This window comes from Leguminivora glycinivorella, chromosome 1 (assembly GCF_023078275.1).
Source record: "Leguminivora glycinivorella isolate SPB_JAAS2020 chromosome 1, LegGlyc_1.1, whole genome shotgun sequence".
In the NCBI taxonomy this organism is placed as follows: Eukaryota; Metazoa; Arthropoda; class Insecta; order Lepidoptera; family Tortricidae; genus Leguminivora; species Leguminivora glycinivorella.
This window is the reverse complement of record NC_062971.1, coordinates 25,407,364-25,421,061: the sequence shown is the minus strand read 5'-3', so window position 1 is coordinate 25,421,061 and position 13,698 is coordinate 25,407,364. Positions and strand designations below refer to the sequence as shown.

The window sequence follows — 13,698 nt, the reverse complement described above, 5'->3', positions numbered from 1 at the left end:
GGTCACGCGTGTACGCTGCGACCATTTTGCGACCGTTTGTCGACCGTTTGGTGACCGTTTGGCGACTGTTTTTTACATGGAATATTACCGTCTTAATCCATATTTTAACAACTTTATTGGTTTTCTAGGCATTATTTTTATTATTTTAGTATAGTATATGCACCGGAGTACTAAAACTTCACCAATCAATATACATAACACGCAAACACCGAGTAGTCAATAATATTATTACTGGTTAAACTGAGGTAAATTGATGGCGCGTTGATAAATTTAGACTTATTTTATGAAATCACTCGAGCAATTTAATTGGCCATGGTAATTAGCCCACATTATATTACAAATGCAAACAATATTTATCTTTAACAAATTCTTACGCCATTACATTTTAATGTCAAATGATTTTATTTCTTTTTTACTTTGACGTCTCTGACAGTCGCCATTTGAAAAGAATGAAATGAACGAATGATTTTGGGAAAGTAGTCGCCAAACGGTAACAATGTGTGCACGCGTAGTGCACACTTCTGTCACTTCTGTGACCATTTGTGCCTGTTACCAATCGTCCCCATTTGGGTCGCCGCGACTAAACGTCGACCGTACTGCGACTAAGCATTGAGACCCGAAGACCTGTGTGTACACAAAATAGGAGGATTTGCGTAGGAACGGCGACCGATTATGGTTATATGGGCTGCTATCTAGTAAGAAGCCTATCTAGGCTTCATAGTTACATATTATTATGTAGGCCATTTGCTTATCGCTCATAATGATATGGATGTAGATAATATTAAAGTTCTAAAGGAGGCAATAATGAAATGCACCTCAAAAACTTGAATAAAATTGCATTCGTTTACTCAAAGATTTGTTGTTACTTATAGGTACGAGTAGTAAGTACCTCTATACATATTAAACTATCGATGCTATAGTACCGAATGGAAAACGTTTTCCTTGTTATTCTACCTGCATATACCTACATACAATACAATGATAAGTTAATAAAGACATACTAACAGAAGTTGGCAGCAATATTTGTATAATTAGCTTATGGACCCAGCACGCTTGCGCTATGGCTAATATATATATATATTACTAGCATTTGCCCGCGGCTTCGCTCGCGTTAGAAAGAGACAAAAAGTAGCCTATTTCACTCTCCATCCCTTCAGCTATCTCCACTTAAAAAATCTGGCCCCGTAGCCGAATGGCATTTCTCCGACGCCAAACGAAAGCGATACGCCGCTGGCTCTGTCGCGCCAATACGCAAGCGCGATAGAGATAGATATCTACTAGCGCTTCGTTTCGTGAGCGTTTCGTGAGCGATTGTGCCATTCGGCTAGCCACCCTGGTCAATTCATCGCTCCGTTTTGCCGTGAAAGACGGGCAAACAAACAGACACACACACTTTTCCATTTATAATATTAATATATCAATGGTCTGTACAAAGAAGTGACTAAACGTGGCAATGAATGTTAAAGGGATACAAAAAAGCGTGACATATGAGGAGAGGGGGTCCAAGAACCGAATTTCGCGTGACGTACCTAATATGTGAACGGCCCCATATTTCATTAATTTTATTGTAGTTTATTTTTAAGCAGGTGTTCCAACCACAACAACATTTACAATATCATCGCAGAGAAGATCTCGAAAAACCTGATTTACATACCTGATTCAGACAGAGTAGGCGCAAAGATATAGTAAGTATATTTTGCAATGTTAAAGGGGATAAGGTATGGAGAATAGTTCACTTTCCCATATGTGTTATTATAGTACTTCTGAAAATTTAAATGCCAATTCATTTTTCATATAGCCAAATACGTGGTAGTTAAATGATTGGTGTACAAAGATGTACATATTATAGTTTAATTTACTCTTGCTCTGCAGATATATATCTACATAACAATGTAGGACCGTTATCCTATACACTAAAGTAAAATTCATAATCCTACGGACTAAATTGACAAATGACTGACAGGTAAAATGATACCAGGAACAGCAAAATTAAAATAGGGAAGGGTATATGTCGATAACAATATATCGACAAGTTGTAAAGTACATACAACAGACAAGTTTAAATCAAGAATAAGTATATTAGTTTCAAATAAGAGGTACACATTTTGGTTTGTTCTATGTATCTTCGAGGTAGTGGATGGATACCATGCATTTTTACCCAGTAGTTTTAAAACATAAAAAGGTTTCCGAGCCTGTAGGTAAAAAATAAAATACCATGTCCGACAATAATAAATTATCTGTCACGCTATGGCAAGTATATCATAAATATCTATATAAATTTCGAATAATATTATTGCTGCTTCGAAATAAAAAAAATATCTCTAATTAGCGATCTACAGACCTTCTGATCTGTCGAAATCACAGAAAAAAATGGTATATTGATTAGCCGATCAAATTGCCAATTTCATTGTCCCGTCTGGGTGCACCTTAAATCTACGATGTAATAATAATTTTAATATCGATAAGAACGACACTGGCCAAACTGTGGCAACATTCGTTCACACTTACTTGTCAATTTGGTCCGTAGGATTATGGATTTTACTTTATATACTATACACATATTACAGGCGCACTCCTTGACATTTGCCGTTGACATCCTTACTACATCTAAAACTCAGTGTAAAAGAGGGAGTATATACGTTACGTACCTATAGAAATTCTAACATCTTCTACCCGCACATGATAATAAAATTAATAAAAATTAAACATTATTTTATGGGACATAGGTATCTACGAGAAAACAATTAATTATTTTTCTTATTTTTGCCATTTTACATTCCTCAAACTCAAGTTACCGGTAATCTTTTAATCGAATTAATTTATTGATATTGTAGATTGATATAAATCTGACTCCTAATGAGTATTATATTCTTTGATCTGAACACCGCCGAAATTCGAAAATTGTGTCAAGTTTTCTCTGTCACTCTATTTACTCCATAACGGGGATAAAAAGACCAACTTAGTTCGGTGCTCGCACTGCTCGCAGTAGTCGCAGTAACCCTCACCAATTCTTTATAAATTTAATTATTTAAACTTGCAACACAGCACATGTCAAACTAACGTCATTGCTACCTGACCAAAATTGTATTGTAAACTTGTCAAAAGGTCAATAAATGAGAGTTACATGAACAAAACGATTGAATATTGTGTAACTAAAATAATTATTTGATAACTTACTTGCTATAGAGTCTCGTAGTATATAATTGACATCAAAAATATGGACCCAGCTCTGCTTCGAGAACGGGAGGCTTTTAAGAAAAAGGCACTTGCGACACCCAGGTACGCGGACGCGACATACTTGGAACTGACTGGGCAGCCCGCCAGCCGGCTAGTCAGTTACTTTCTCTCCCTCGCACGCGCGGGCCAGCCTTGCTTATATTGATGAGATCTCAGGGCCAATTTTCGGTAGTAAACAGTTACGAAAGTAGTAGTATGAGCTATTTTATTTAATGCTGATAGATTTTATAATAATAAGGATACATTAAGTTCTAGCTGTACAATAGCAACTATTTAAGTAAACGTGTTGGGTTAGTAGTTCACATGTAATAAAGAACAGTTTAGGCTTCTTTGTTTAGTTCTATTCTAGAATTGGAATGTAGATTAGGAAACTTAACACTATTAACTATTATTGTTATTATTTTAGTGTTGAGAAGAAGAGAAGAGATGATTCATCACACTCCAAAGATGACAGCAAGAAGAAATCAAAACCATCATCAAGCTCGGTCAGCTCTGCTCCGAAGCTTGATGCCTCCAAGTATGTATTTTAAAATTCTAAACACTATTTACCCACTGTTAAATGACATTATTTAAAGCCATATTTCAGTTTTTCAATAATGTCAAATTATTAACTAACTTATGTTTCATAAATTTTCAGTTATAAAACCATGTCTGGCAGCTCATCATACCGTTTTGGTGTACTGGCCCGCATTGTGCGCCACATGAGAGCTAGACACCAGGAGGGTGACGATCACCCTCTAACATTAGACGAAGTACTTGATGAGACTAACCAGTTAGATGTTGGTAACAAAGTTAAACAAGTAAGTTGTTATAATATCTTATAAGTTTATTAGTATAATTGGGTAATTAATATGAAAAATCAAATTGTATGTAGTTATTATGTAAAAAATAAAATTATTATGTGTAATTGTTTTCAGTGGCTACAAACAGAGGCACTACAAAATAATCCCAAAATAGAATGCACCCCAGATGGTAAATACAATTTCAAGCCAGTGTTCAAAATAAAGGATAAGAAATCTTTACTCAGGTATGTTTAGCCAGATTAATTTAATCAATCTCACTAATAACCTAACCACAAAATTAAAATTTTGAAAAACCCCCGACCGCGACATAGTAGACCGATTTTCACGAAACATGGCTAAGAACAATAAGAACACTCCCAACTAACTCAGCTTTCAGATAAAAAAAAAACTCAATCTAAATCAGTTCATCCATTCGGGAGCTAAGATGCCACAGACAGACACACACACAGACATACAGATAGACACGTCAAACTTATAACACCCCGTCGTTTTTGCATCAGGGGTTAAAAATAGCTTAAACTAAGTATAATTTGAATTTACTGACATTACAGGTTACTAAAACAACAAGATCTAAAAGGCCTAGGAGGCATTTTGCTAGAAGATGTTCAAGAATCTTTGCCGCATTGTGATAGAGCACTGAAAAACTTGGCTCAGGAAATCCTGTACATTACCAGACCCACAGACAAGAAGAAGATTCTATTCTATAATGATAAGACTGCAACATTAGATGTGAGGACTAATTATCACCTACTTGCTATTTTTTTTTAATCATCTTAAAGTATATCCTATATTACTACATATATTTTTTTGAATATATAAGTCATATAAAATCTAATATTTTCAGGTTGATGAAGAATTCGTAAAACTATGGCGCGCTACGGCCGTTGATGCCATGGATGATGCCAAAATCGAAGAATACCTGGAGAAACAAGGAATCAAGTCAATGCAAGATCACGGGCCAAGGAAACCGCTGGCTCCTAAACGTAAAAAGGCATCACAAAAGAAAAGGCAATTCAAGAAACCAAGGGACAATGATCATTTGGCAGATGTTTTGGAGACATATGAGGATAACACTTTAACCCAAAAAGGTGTTTCCATAAAATAATAGATATGTATACGATTAAACTACATTTCTTTTATTTATTTACGTACTATGTGTTCAGGCGGGCAAGCACGGCAGAGTGATATAGCTTCTCGCATCGCCGCATCCTTTTCGTATTTTCTGTATGTGCGAAAGCAATAACGCACCGACATGATAGGCTATATAACACTACCGTGCTTGGCCGCCTAATTCAGCTAGTCCAATTAAATACTGAAATATCATACGAGCATAGGGAGTGATTATTGAGATTATTAAAGAGTTACAAGTTTCCTTTTCGCACGTGTAAGGTAACGGACCCAATCATGCGACATGGACAGTTCAGGGCCAGCAACTCAGCTTATGAGTCATGGTGAAACAGTTCCGCAGGGCCGATGACTCGCATGTGAGTCCTGCATAAATTCTGATTTAAACATAAACAAAACGTAATATAATGTAAGTATAGTTTGAGCTAACAACCATTTTCATAAGGTACATATAATGAAAAAAGAAATTGTAAACATGTTTTTTTTTAGTGAAATGGGGTCGAGAATATTCAAGTTTGGTTTACTAGAAGTGTAATATAGTAAATATTCTGAAATTCGAGATACGAATTCCAAGCAAATGGATGAATCCACATTTCAAAAATATAAATAATATATATATGCCTGAAGTTATAGACAAGACTCAAGGTATGGGTCACCGTGGCCTGGCGCTACTTGTAAAAACTACACATATTTTCATGGCACGCAAAAATAAACTTTATCGCATTGTTTTAAAGCTTATTTCATGACGAAATTCGTTGCAAATTGTACCATTTTACAACGGATTACTGTTTGGATGGCAGCAAGCAACATTTCTAAGAACCAAACTTATTACCATGCTATATTTTTTTGTTTCATTACAAAAACATGGCGGCTTAAACAGTCACAAACTAAATAGTAATTATATTGTATTATCATAAAAGTGTGTGACAAATATTTACAAGACAAGTTTTTTTCTAAGCATTTGCGTGGTGTTTATAACAGTTTTTAAATGCTCTATTGTTTCTATTATAATGACGTTTACCAAAACAAAGATTATGACAGGCCACATGTAAGATTATCGGTGACACTTGGCCAATAAACAATGAATGCACCTGAGCGGCGGCGGATTAAGCGGTCGTCTCATCTTTCACGTGGTATTTTTGACAAAAACTCAAGAAATTAATTTTCCCATCCCCTCTATTAGGATGTATTTTAGAGTAATATGGGAAATTCTATTTAGTCACGATTTATTCGTTGGCGACTTTATACTCCTCCCAGTGCTCTTCAGTGATTTCGTATTTTGTGATTTTTGTGACCTTTCATTATAAACATTTTTTAAATACTTTTCTGAACCGTATAATTAATTAATTATATGAGAATAACAGCTTACAGCATCCTCTTGACAATCATATATTTCTGGTCAGACTATAAAATGTTCATTCTTACAAATAGCAACAAATTAGTAAATACATTTATTTTGATTATGAACAGAAAACAGTTGGTTAGTAAAAATGTTGCATAAGATTGTTCAACTGGCCGGATTCATAAGCGGCAATTTATTTTGCGTTCGCGCCAGGCCAGAGACCCATGAGCTGAGTCCTGAGTCACGCGTTTTAGCTAAAAACGGTTTGTATGGTGGCCCGGCGTGATGTGTACGCTCGACAGTTGAATGCCATGGCCATGAATGGGTTAAGAAAAAATTTCGCCTGTTTTTGATATTTCACTGATAAATGTAAAAATTCTACCGCTAAGCGTGTTTAATCTTGAATGTCCTATCCTTCTTTTACATTTCAAGCGTATTACAGAATAGATACTCCTATTGGTTTCTTCATAGTTAACAAATTAAAACTAGGTATTTTTTCTCCAATTATGGACGGCAGTTCTCCAGTAATGGATCCCTCATTATGGACAGTGAAATAAGTTTAAAATTTTACTTTTAAAGCCAACTGATACTCAATGAGTCAATTTTATATGCCATAAAACAAATTAGTTTGGGTTATTTTAACATACGATTGTTTCTTGTAAATTTTGGTTTTGTACGCAGTTTTCCGGTTCCAGTAATGGACACTCGCAAAATAACGCTATTTCTTTATATCTTTGGAGCAACAAACTAGTATATTTATACCTTATCTCATGCTTAATGCAGTAAGTAAAACTCATTCAAGTTTACACCGAGTATTACTTTTTAGGGTTCCGTAGTCAACTAGGAACCCTTATAGTTTCGCCATGTCTGTCTGTCCGTCCGTCCGTCCGTCCGTCCGTCCGTCCGTCCGTCCGTCCGTCCGCGGATAATCTCAGTAACCGTAAGCACTAGAAAGCTGAAATTTGGTACCAATATGTATATCAATCACGCCAACAAAGTGCAAAAATAAAAAATGGAAAAAAATGTTTTATTAGGGTACCCCCCCTACATGTAAAGTGGGGGCGGATATTTTTTTTCATTCCAACCCCAACGTGTGATATATTGTTGGATAGGTATTAAAAAATGAAGAAGGGTTTACTAAGATCGTTTTTTGATAATATTAATATTTTCGGAAATAATCGCTTCTAAAGGAAAAAAAAGTGCGTCCCCCCCCCTCTAACTTTTGAACCCTATGTTCAAAAAATATGAAAAAAACCACAATAGTAGATCTTTATAAAAACTTTCTAGGAAAATTGTTTTGAACTTAATAGGTTCAGTAGTTTTTGAGAAAAATACGGAAAACTACGGAACCCTACACTGAGCGTGGCCCGACACGCTCTTGGCCGGTTTTTTATTATTTTTTACATGAACTCAACTCTCTTAGCAACATTACTAAGAATTCGTCTTGATATTTTTTTCAGTAAACTGGTGAATTTTACCTTGCCGCCAAATCCTTCAGAAATAACCGAATTAATTGAAACTTCAAAATCAAACAGCTCTACAACTCTAGTTTATGGTACATTGCCGTCAGTTTTTAGAAACTTTTAGATACTTATTTTTAAGGATTTGTGTTTTTTTGTCCATAATGGCATCACCGTTCATTATAGGGTATTTTACTTTTATCATATACTGGAAAAAAAGCACCATTACGTTCTGTAAACTTCGTTTAGCGCAATGTCCGCATGGAGAAAATCACGAGAAAATAATAAAAACTGGCAACATTGTAGAACTAGTCGATGTTGCCAGGTAAAGTTTTAGAAAAATCTGGGAAATGTACCACGAACCGAATGTCATTTGCGTTCATGACGTTAAATTGACGTTCATTCCGACCGATATTAATTTGGATTCGTTTGTAAATAAAAATATACATAATTATGGTGAATACACAGTTTGCGTTATCATGGGAAGCACACAAAAAGAATGTGTGCAATGGTTTAAGTTCACTGCAACAGGTACAGTACACATTACACAATTGATTAGGTACTTGGCGTACATTTATTGTTTACACTCTTATCAATGTTCATAGTGGAAATGATGTCCTACAAAATGCTATTATGTTCATAAAACTTTACGACATTTTACTTTAACAATAGGCACATAGATCAATGAAAGAGCATGTAGCATGAGAGGCACACATTGATTAAATATTACTTGGAGGTAACCAAATAGTTACAGTTACACAGATACTTGTTGGTTTACAGAATGGCGAATTTGTAGACATGACTTTAGCTGCAGATGGTCATATGGTGAAAGTGCACCAGGTTGTCATGGCCCTAGCCAGTCCCTACATCAAGGATCTTATAGCATCAGCGCAGTGCCCCCATCCTATCATATTCTTGAATGTAAGTTTGTCTTATATTTGTTTCAAAATTTTACTGTTGGGATGTTAACTGAGAAGTGTACATATCATTTTTTAGGTGTTCATACACAATCTTATGTTTGTTTACAGAGAGTATCTTATTCAACATTATGCTCAATTCTTGAGTACATATACACTGGAGAAGTGTTGGTGAATAGTGAAGACTTGCACCAACTCATAGAAGCTGGTAGTGAATTACATATAAAGGGCTTGGGAGACATGGTAAATTTATGAACTTTTAATGTCACTCTTTTTTTCTTAATTAAGGCATACCTACCTCAAGGGTATGCACAGATCATCATCATCCTCCTTGTGCTATACCAATAATTCTGTGTATTCATAACTTTATTTTAGTTACATCAGGAGGCCGATTTTTGAATCTCTAGTGCATGATTTGATTTCACCATTCAAAAACCTGTGGTTCTGTGAAATGGATTTTTGGAAAAACAAGTGCTAGAATTTTGGAATCTAAAGCTATTTGCCACTTGTTTTCTTTTAGCTAAATGTAAATGGCTAGCAGTGGAGATAGATATTGAGAATTCTAAAATCACCCCCTGACCCTTTAGCACACCTTGCCTTGCTGTGCGCAAGTCCATACATCAAGCGCGACTTCAAGTATGGACTCGCGCGTGACAAGGCAAATTGTGCTAGAGTAGCTGATGTGTTTAATAGTGGTTTGTCAGTGTTATACTCTTATTTTAGTAATTATTTTCAGAAAACGGACCAAACTGCCTCTAGTAATCGAACCTCAGCTCAATATGAATCTCATACACAATCCCAAAATGAGGATGAAGATGTTTGCTACTTTGAGATTAATGATATGCCCGAAAAGGAATCCAAGTACCAGATACATACTCAAAATATGTATGTTTAATTCTAACCCAATGATTTGTATGATGACCATAAGTACCTAATAGTGATTATAAACAGTTAACACTATTGCAACTCTTGCTTTTTTCTTTAAATTGAAACATCACTTTCATATTAGTATTCTGTAAACTATGTAGGTAAAGTGATCTTATAACTTAATTATTTAGGTGTTATTTTTAAAATGTAAGTGGTAATTTTATATTATTTTCAGGAATTATGATGAGAAGGAATATATTTTGGGCACATTAGATAATGTAAAGTCAGTTGACGAGTCCTTCATGGAGCTGCAAGAAGATATGGATACCAATGTCATAGCACTGACAGATACTGATCACAGAATGGACCCAGTTGGAAGTAAAAGTAAGTTAAAACCATGACAAGAATTGTGGGAGCAAAATGAAGTAGGGTTTTTGGAACTAGATGACCTATTCTGAACTAACTGTTGTGTAGTAGTAGCTAGTAGCACAGAGGCACCTTGACAGCACTGACTGAGCTGAAACATAGACTAAACTACAACTAGACTACTCATATTGTACGTAAGATACCTTCAAATATGTTTAGGTTGGCTTTGCGAAATCATTTGGGAATCATATCATTTGAGATTAATTATTAAACTGGACTCCATGCTCCCATATGGTTGTGAATAATGGAAGGAGGATAATAATTATTTTTCTCTGGTACAACCCCTCAAAAATGTCTACAGCTTATACTTCATTTAAATAATAATAAACTATGTTTGTTCATAGTCAGATCAACTTTGTATTATTAAACTTGTAAAATTTCCGAAGATCGCTCGACATGTTTCGCTCCATAACAAGGAGCATGTTCAATGAGTGCGCGTACTTTGGATTGTAACATTTGTAATGCGTCACTTTTATTCCAGATACTGGCGTTATTCAGTACACAGTGTCAAACCAGGGCAGTTTACAGATGATCCTGAACAGATACGTGTACTACCTGAAACATACGAACCGCAACAGTAGCAGGCAGTGGCGATGCGTTGACTACGTCACATCAATGAAATGTCCCGCGCACGTCGTCACTAAAGACGATGTTGTCGTTCAAAGGTAAAGAGCAGTTTATAGATAAATCTGAACAAAATAATCAACATTTTGAAAAAAATTACAAACCTAGAAGATAAAATTAAAACAATCATAGAATCTGCTCAAAACTAGCTGCTGAGTTGTGCCTGCTCGTTCACTGAAAAGATCGCTTCCAACTACGATCTCCGAAGTGTACTAGTTCGTTCTTTTAGGACATTTAGTACAGTAGTACACCAAGAGACCTAGAGACAAATTGTGCATATGGCGTACAGTAACGCTCGCTCGTACTAGCCGAGAGCTGATCGGCCGTTTTCGCGCGCTCTCGGTCCGAGTCAGTCGGTTCTAGTTCGATTGCGGTCGGATCACATGGATCGCTTTGCTGTCATTGTCACTTCTCGGCTCTTCGCTCCCGTTTTGTTGCGCGTGTGTGAGTGTACTAAATGTACTAGAGAGCAGAATCATTTGGGAGTAGTTCGGTCTAGTACAGTGCAGGGAATCGTGTCTTTTCTACTATTAGTACATGTAACTACACAAGCCTACTCAAAACTTCACGAGAATCGGTTGAGAATTGCGACCTGTAGAGCAGAACATCCAGACATGTAAAATGCAAATCGAGTTAAACCTATTTACGCTGTCGCTCTGGTCAATATGCCAATTATATTGGATAATTGGCTACTAGACTCATATCGAATTTGACACAAGAAATGATTGTTTTCTGTAGTATTTGACATAACGAACCAATATTTATAGATTTTGAGTATTAAAAGTGAATGATGACTACGTATTTTCGATTAAAAATGTGTGTAATATTTTTTTTAACTTTGGCCACCGAAAACGCTGTCAGCGATGGTAGTGACGTCACAGAACTTAGCGTTTAGGGGGGGGAAATGCGTTCCGCATACCACTAGGGTGCGAGGGGCGACTCTAGTGGTTATGTGGGACTCCCGTATTGGCTAATGAGGCCACGGTATACCCACTAAACACCCCCCCACATGCCACCTCGCCGCTTTGTTGGCGGGGTTACCGGAACACTTGCGCTCACAACGGCGACCCCGCCGGCGGCAGCCGCCCACGTGCAGCTTCTCCGCGGATGCCCAAAGGCCCTCCACAGTGAGTGCGCCGGATGACAGGGCGCACCTTCCTCCTCGGCCGCTTATAGGTACAGTGACGGACCCCCTCGAGTCCGCCACAAAGAGGCCATGGGCGCCAGAATGTTCCGGCGCCCAGCGGTGGAAATGGTCTTTGGTTCCACCGCTAACCAAGTCGGCCGCAAAGGATAGGGAGAACGGCGCACCGTAATACCGGCACTCCTCTTCCCTTGCGGCCCCACCAAGGTCGCAGGGGGTAGGGAGAGTGGCGCACCGTTATACCATCACGCCTCTCCCCCTGCGATCCCACCTCGGCTACCGTGGGAGGGCACAGAGCGGCATCCCATACTGCCGGATCTTCCCTCCCACCGCAGTCCTCCCAGACGCGTCTTAAGTGGGCTTTAAAGCCCACTTAGAGCGACCACCTCGGGCCAGCCAGCTCCCCAAACCGGCCGGCCCTGGGTACCTCTTAGCTTCACCGTGGGTGACCAATCCACGGTTACTAAGCCCCCCCACCACGGCAAGGTGGGCACCCTAGGGGGGGGGACGTCACAGAACCTAACTTAACTTCATGTTGAGTCAATCACTGACAAATTAACTTTATGCCTCATACTTAAATGTCAGAAAGTTTTGTGTTTAATTCGATTGACGTCATTCACAGTTCACAGACAATCTGTAGATAAACATGGCTAATTTTGTTTTTGCCTGATGAAGTGAAAGTATACTTTAAAAATGTTTTCTTGCGGTTTTCAAGTCGTAATAAAATATGGTAATATTTTATTTCGGTTCATTGGACAGTAATTAATAATATAAGATAGACTTTAAAAAAGAGTCAAGTAGCCTATTATACTCGTCATCATCACTTTCTTCTGAGTGCTATTACTTACCAGCGTAAAAATCGTGAGATTTAAAGATATGCCATATTTTAGCCATGTAAAACATTGTGAGTAGTAGTGTAAAAAAATGTTGTAAAAAGTGTAAAAACCTATTCTTAAAAAATATTTCTTTCTTGCAGGATTGCTGCACACATTCATCCCTTCCATGACAAGAAAATTTTGAAAAAAGTTCAGGCTGGATCAATATTTACCGCGATAAATGAAGCAGAAAAGAAAGGAAATGCACTACTGGGCAATAAACGGGCAAAACTAGCGCTTGCAGAAGATGAGGGTAGCAAATAAATTATTTAAGAAGTAAATTGTTTTTTAGTTTATTTTTTATTTAGCAAATTTAATTTATGGTTAACTCTAATGCATGACCTGGACTCTGTAAATAAAGTGAAAAATATATGAGGCATATATACATCACTATGCATTTAAGGGTTAAGTTACTTTGTGCCCTATATGTACTGTTGTGTTGAGTGTGAGGCACCAGACATTTGTAAACGCCTAGGCTGACAACGTGCATGATGGAAAGGCAAGGAGTAATCGCACAGAATTCATAATAGTATACAGATGTAGTGCGAAAAGGGTTTCCTTCGGAAACGTTCGTATTTGTCATGCTAGATCAGTCAATGTCAGTACATCTTGTACTGAGACTGACTGAAATAGCATGACTCGTTCGTACGTTTCCGTAACAATACGAAGGCAACTCTTTTCGCACTACATCTGTACACGTACACGTAGACTTATGGGCATGACCAATATTTATATATGTATATACTAGCGGCAACCATTGGAACTAATTTGGTTGCATAAGATTTAACATAAAAACCCACGAAATGAGGGGAGCACCCGTCGTGCACATAGCAAGTAAGGGCACACTTAGTATATGCGTTGTGTCGCACTTAATGTGT

At 37.3% G+C, this 13,698-nt stretch overlaps 3 protein-coding genes across 3 annotated transcripts in view; 2 read left to right on the top strand and 1 right to left on the bottom strand.

The window, feature by feature from the left end:
- The window catches only part of LOC125227058 (chitooligosaccharidolytic beta-N-acetylglucosaminidase), a 47,967-nt gene extending 44,673 nt beyond the window's left edge, over positions 1–3,294 (bottom strand). The window contains exon 1 of the mRNA XM_048131258.1: positions 3,178–3,294. The gene's annotated coding sequence lies outside the window, so the exon portion shown is untranslated. The remainder of the gene's footprint in view (positions 1–3,177) is intronic.
- On the top strand, positions 3,139–5,166 carry LOC125227073 (transcription initiation factor IIE subunit beta). The gene is made up of 6 exons (XM_048131267.1): positions 3,139–3,279; positions 3,644–3,754; positions 3,875–4,037; positions 4,155–4,264; positions 4,592–4,769; positions 4,885–5,166. Exons 1-6 carry the CDS (start codon positions 3,218–3,220, stop codon positions 5,143–5,145), a joined length of 885 nt encoding a protein of 294 aa, XP_047987224.1. The 5' UTR covers positions 3,139–3,217; the 3' UTR covers positions 5,146–5,166.
- Positions 5,167–8,236: 3,070 nt separating this feature from the next.
- Positions 8,237–13,101, top strand: LOC125229756. Its single transcript, XM_048134695.1, has 7 exons — positions 8,237–8,498; positions 8,748–8,888; positions 8,996–9,127; positions 9,621–9,769; positions 9,987–10,135; positions 10,659–10,842; positions 12,922–13,101. Exons 1-7 carry the CDS (start codon positions 8,421–8,423, stop codon positions 13,082–13,084), a joined length of 996 nt encoding a protein of 331 aa, XP_047990652.1. The 5' UTR covers positions 8,237–8,420; the 3' UTR covers positions 13,085–13,101.
- The last annotated feature ends 597 nt before the right edge of the window (positions 13,102–13,698 follow it).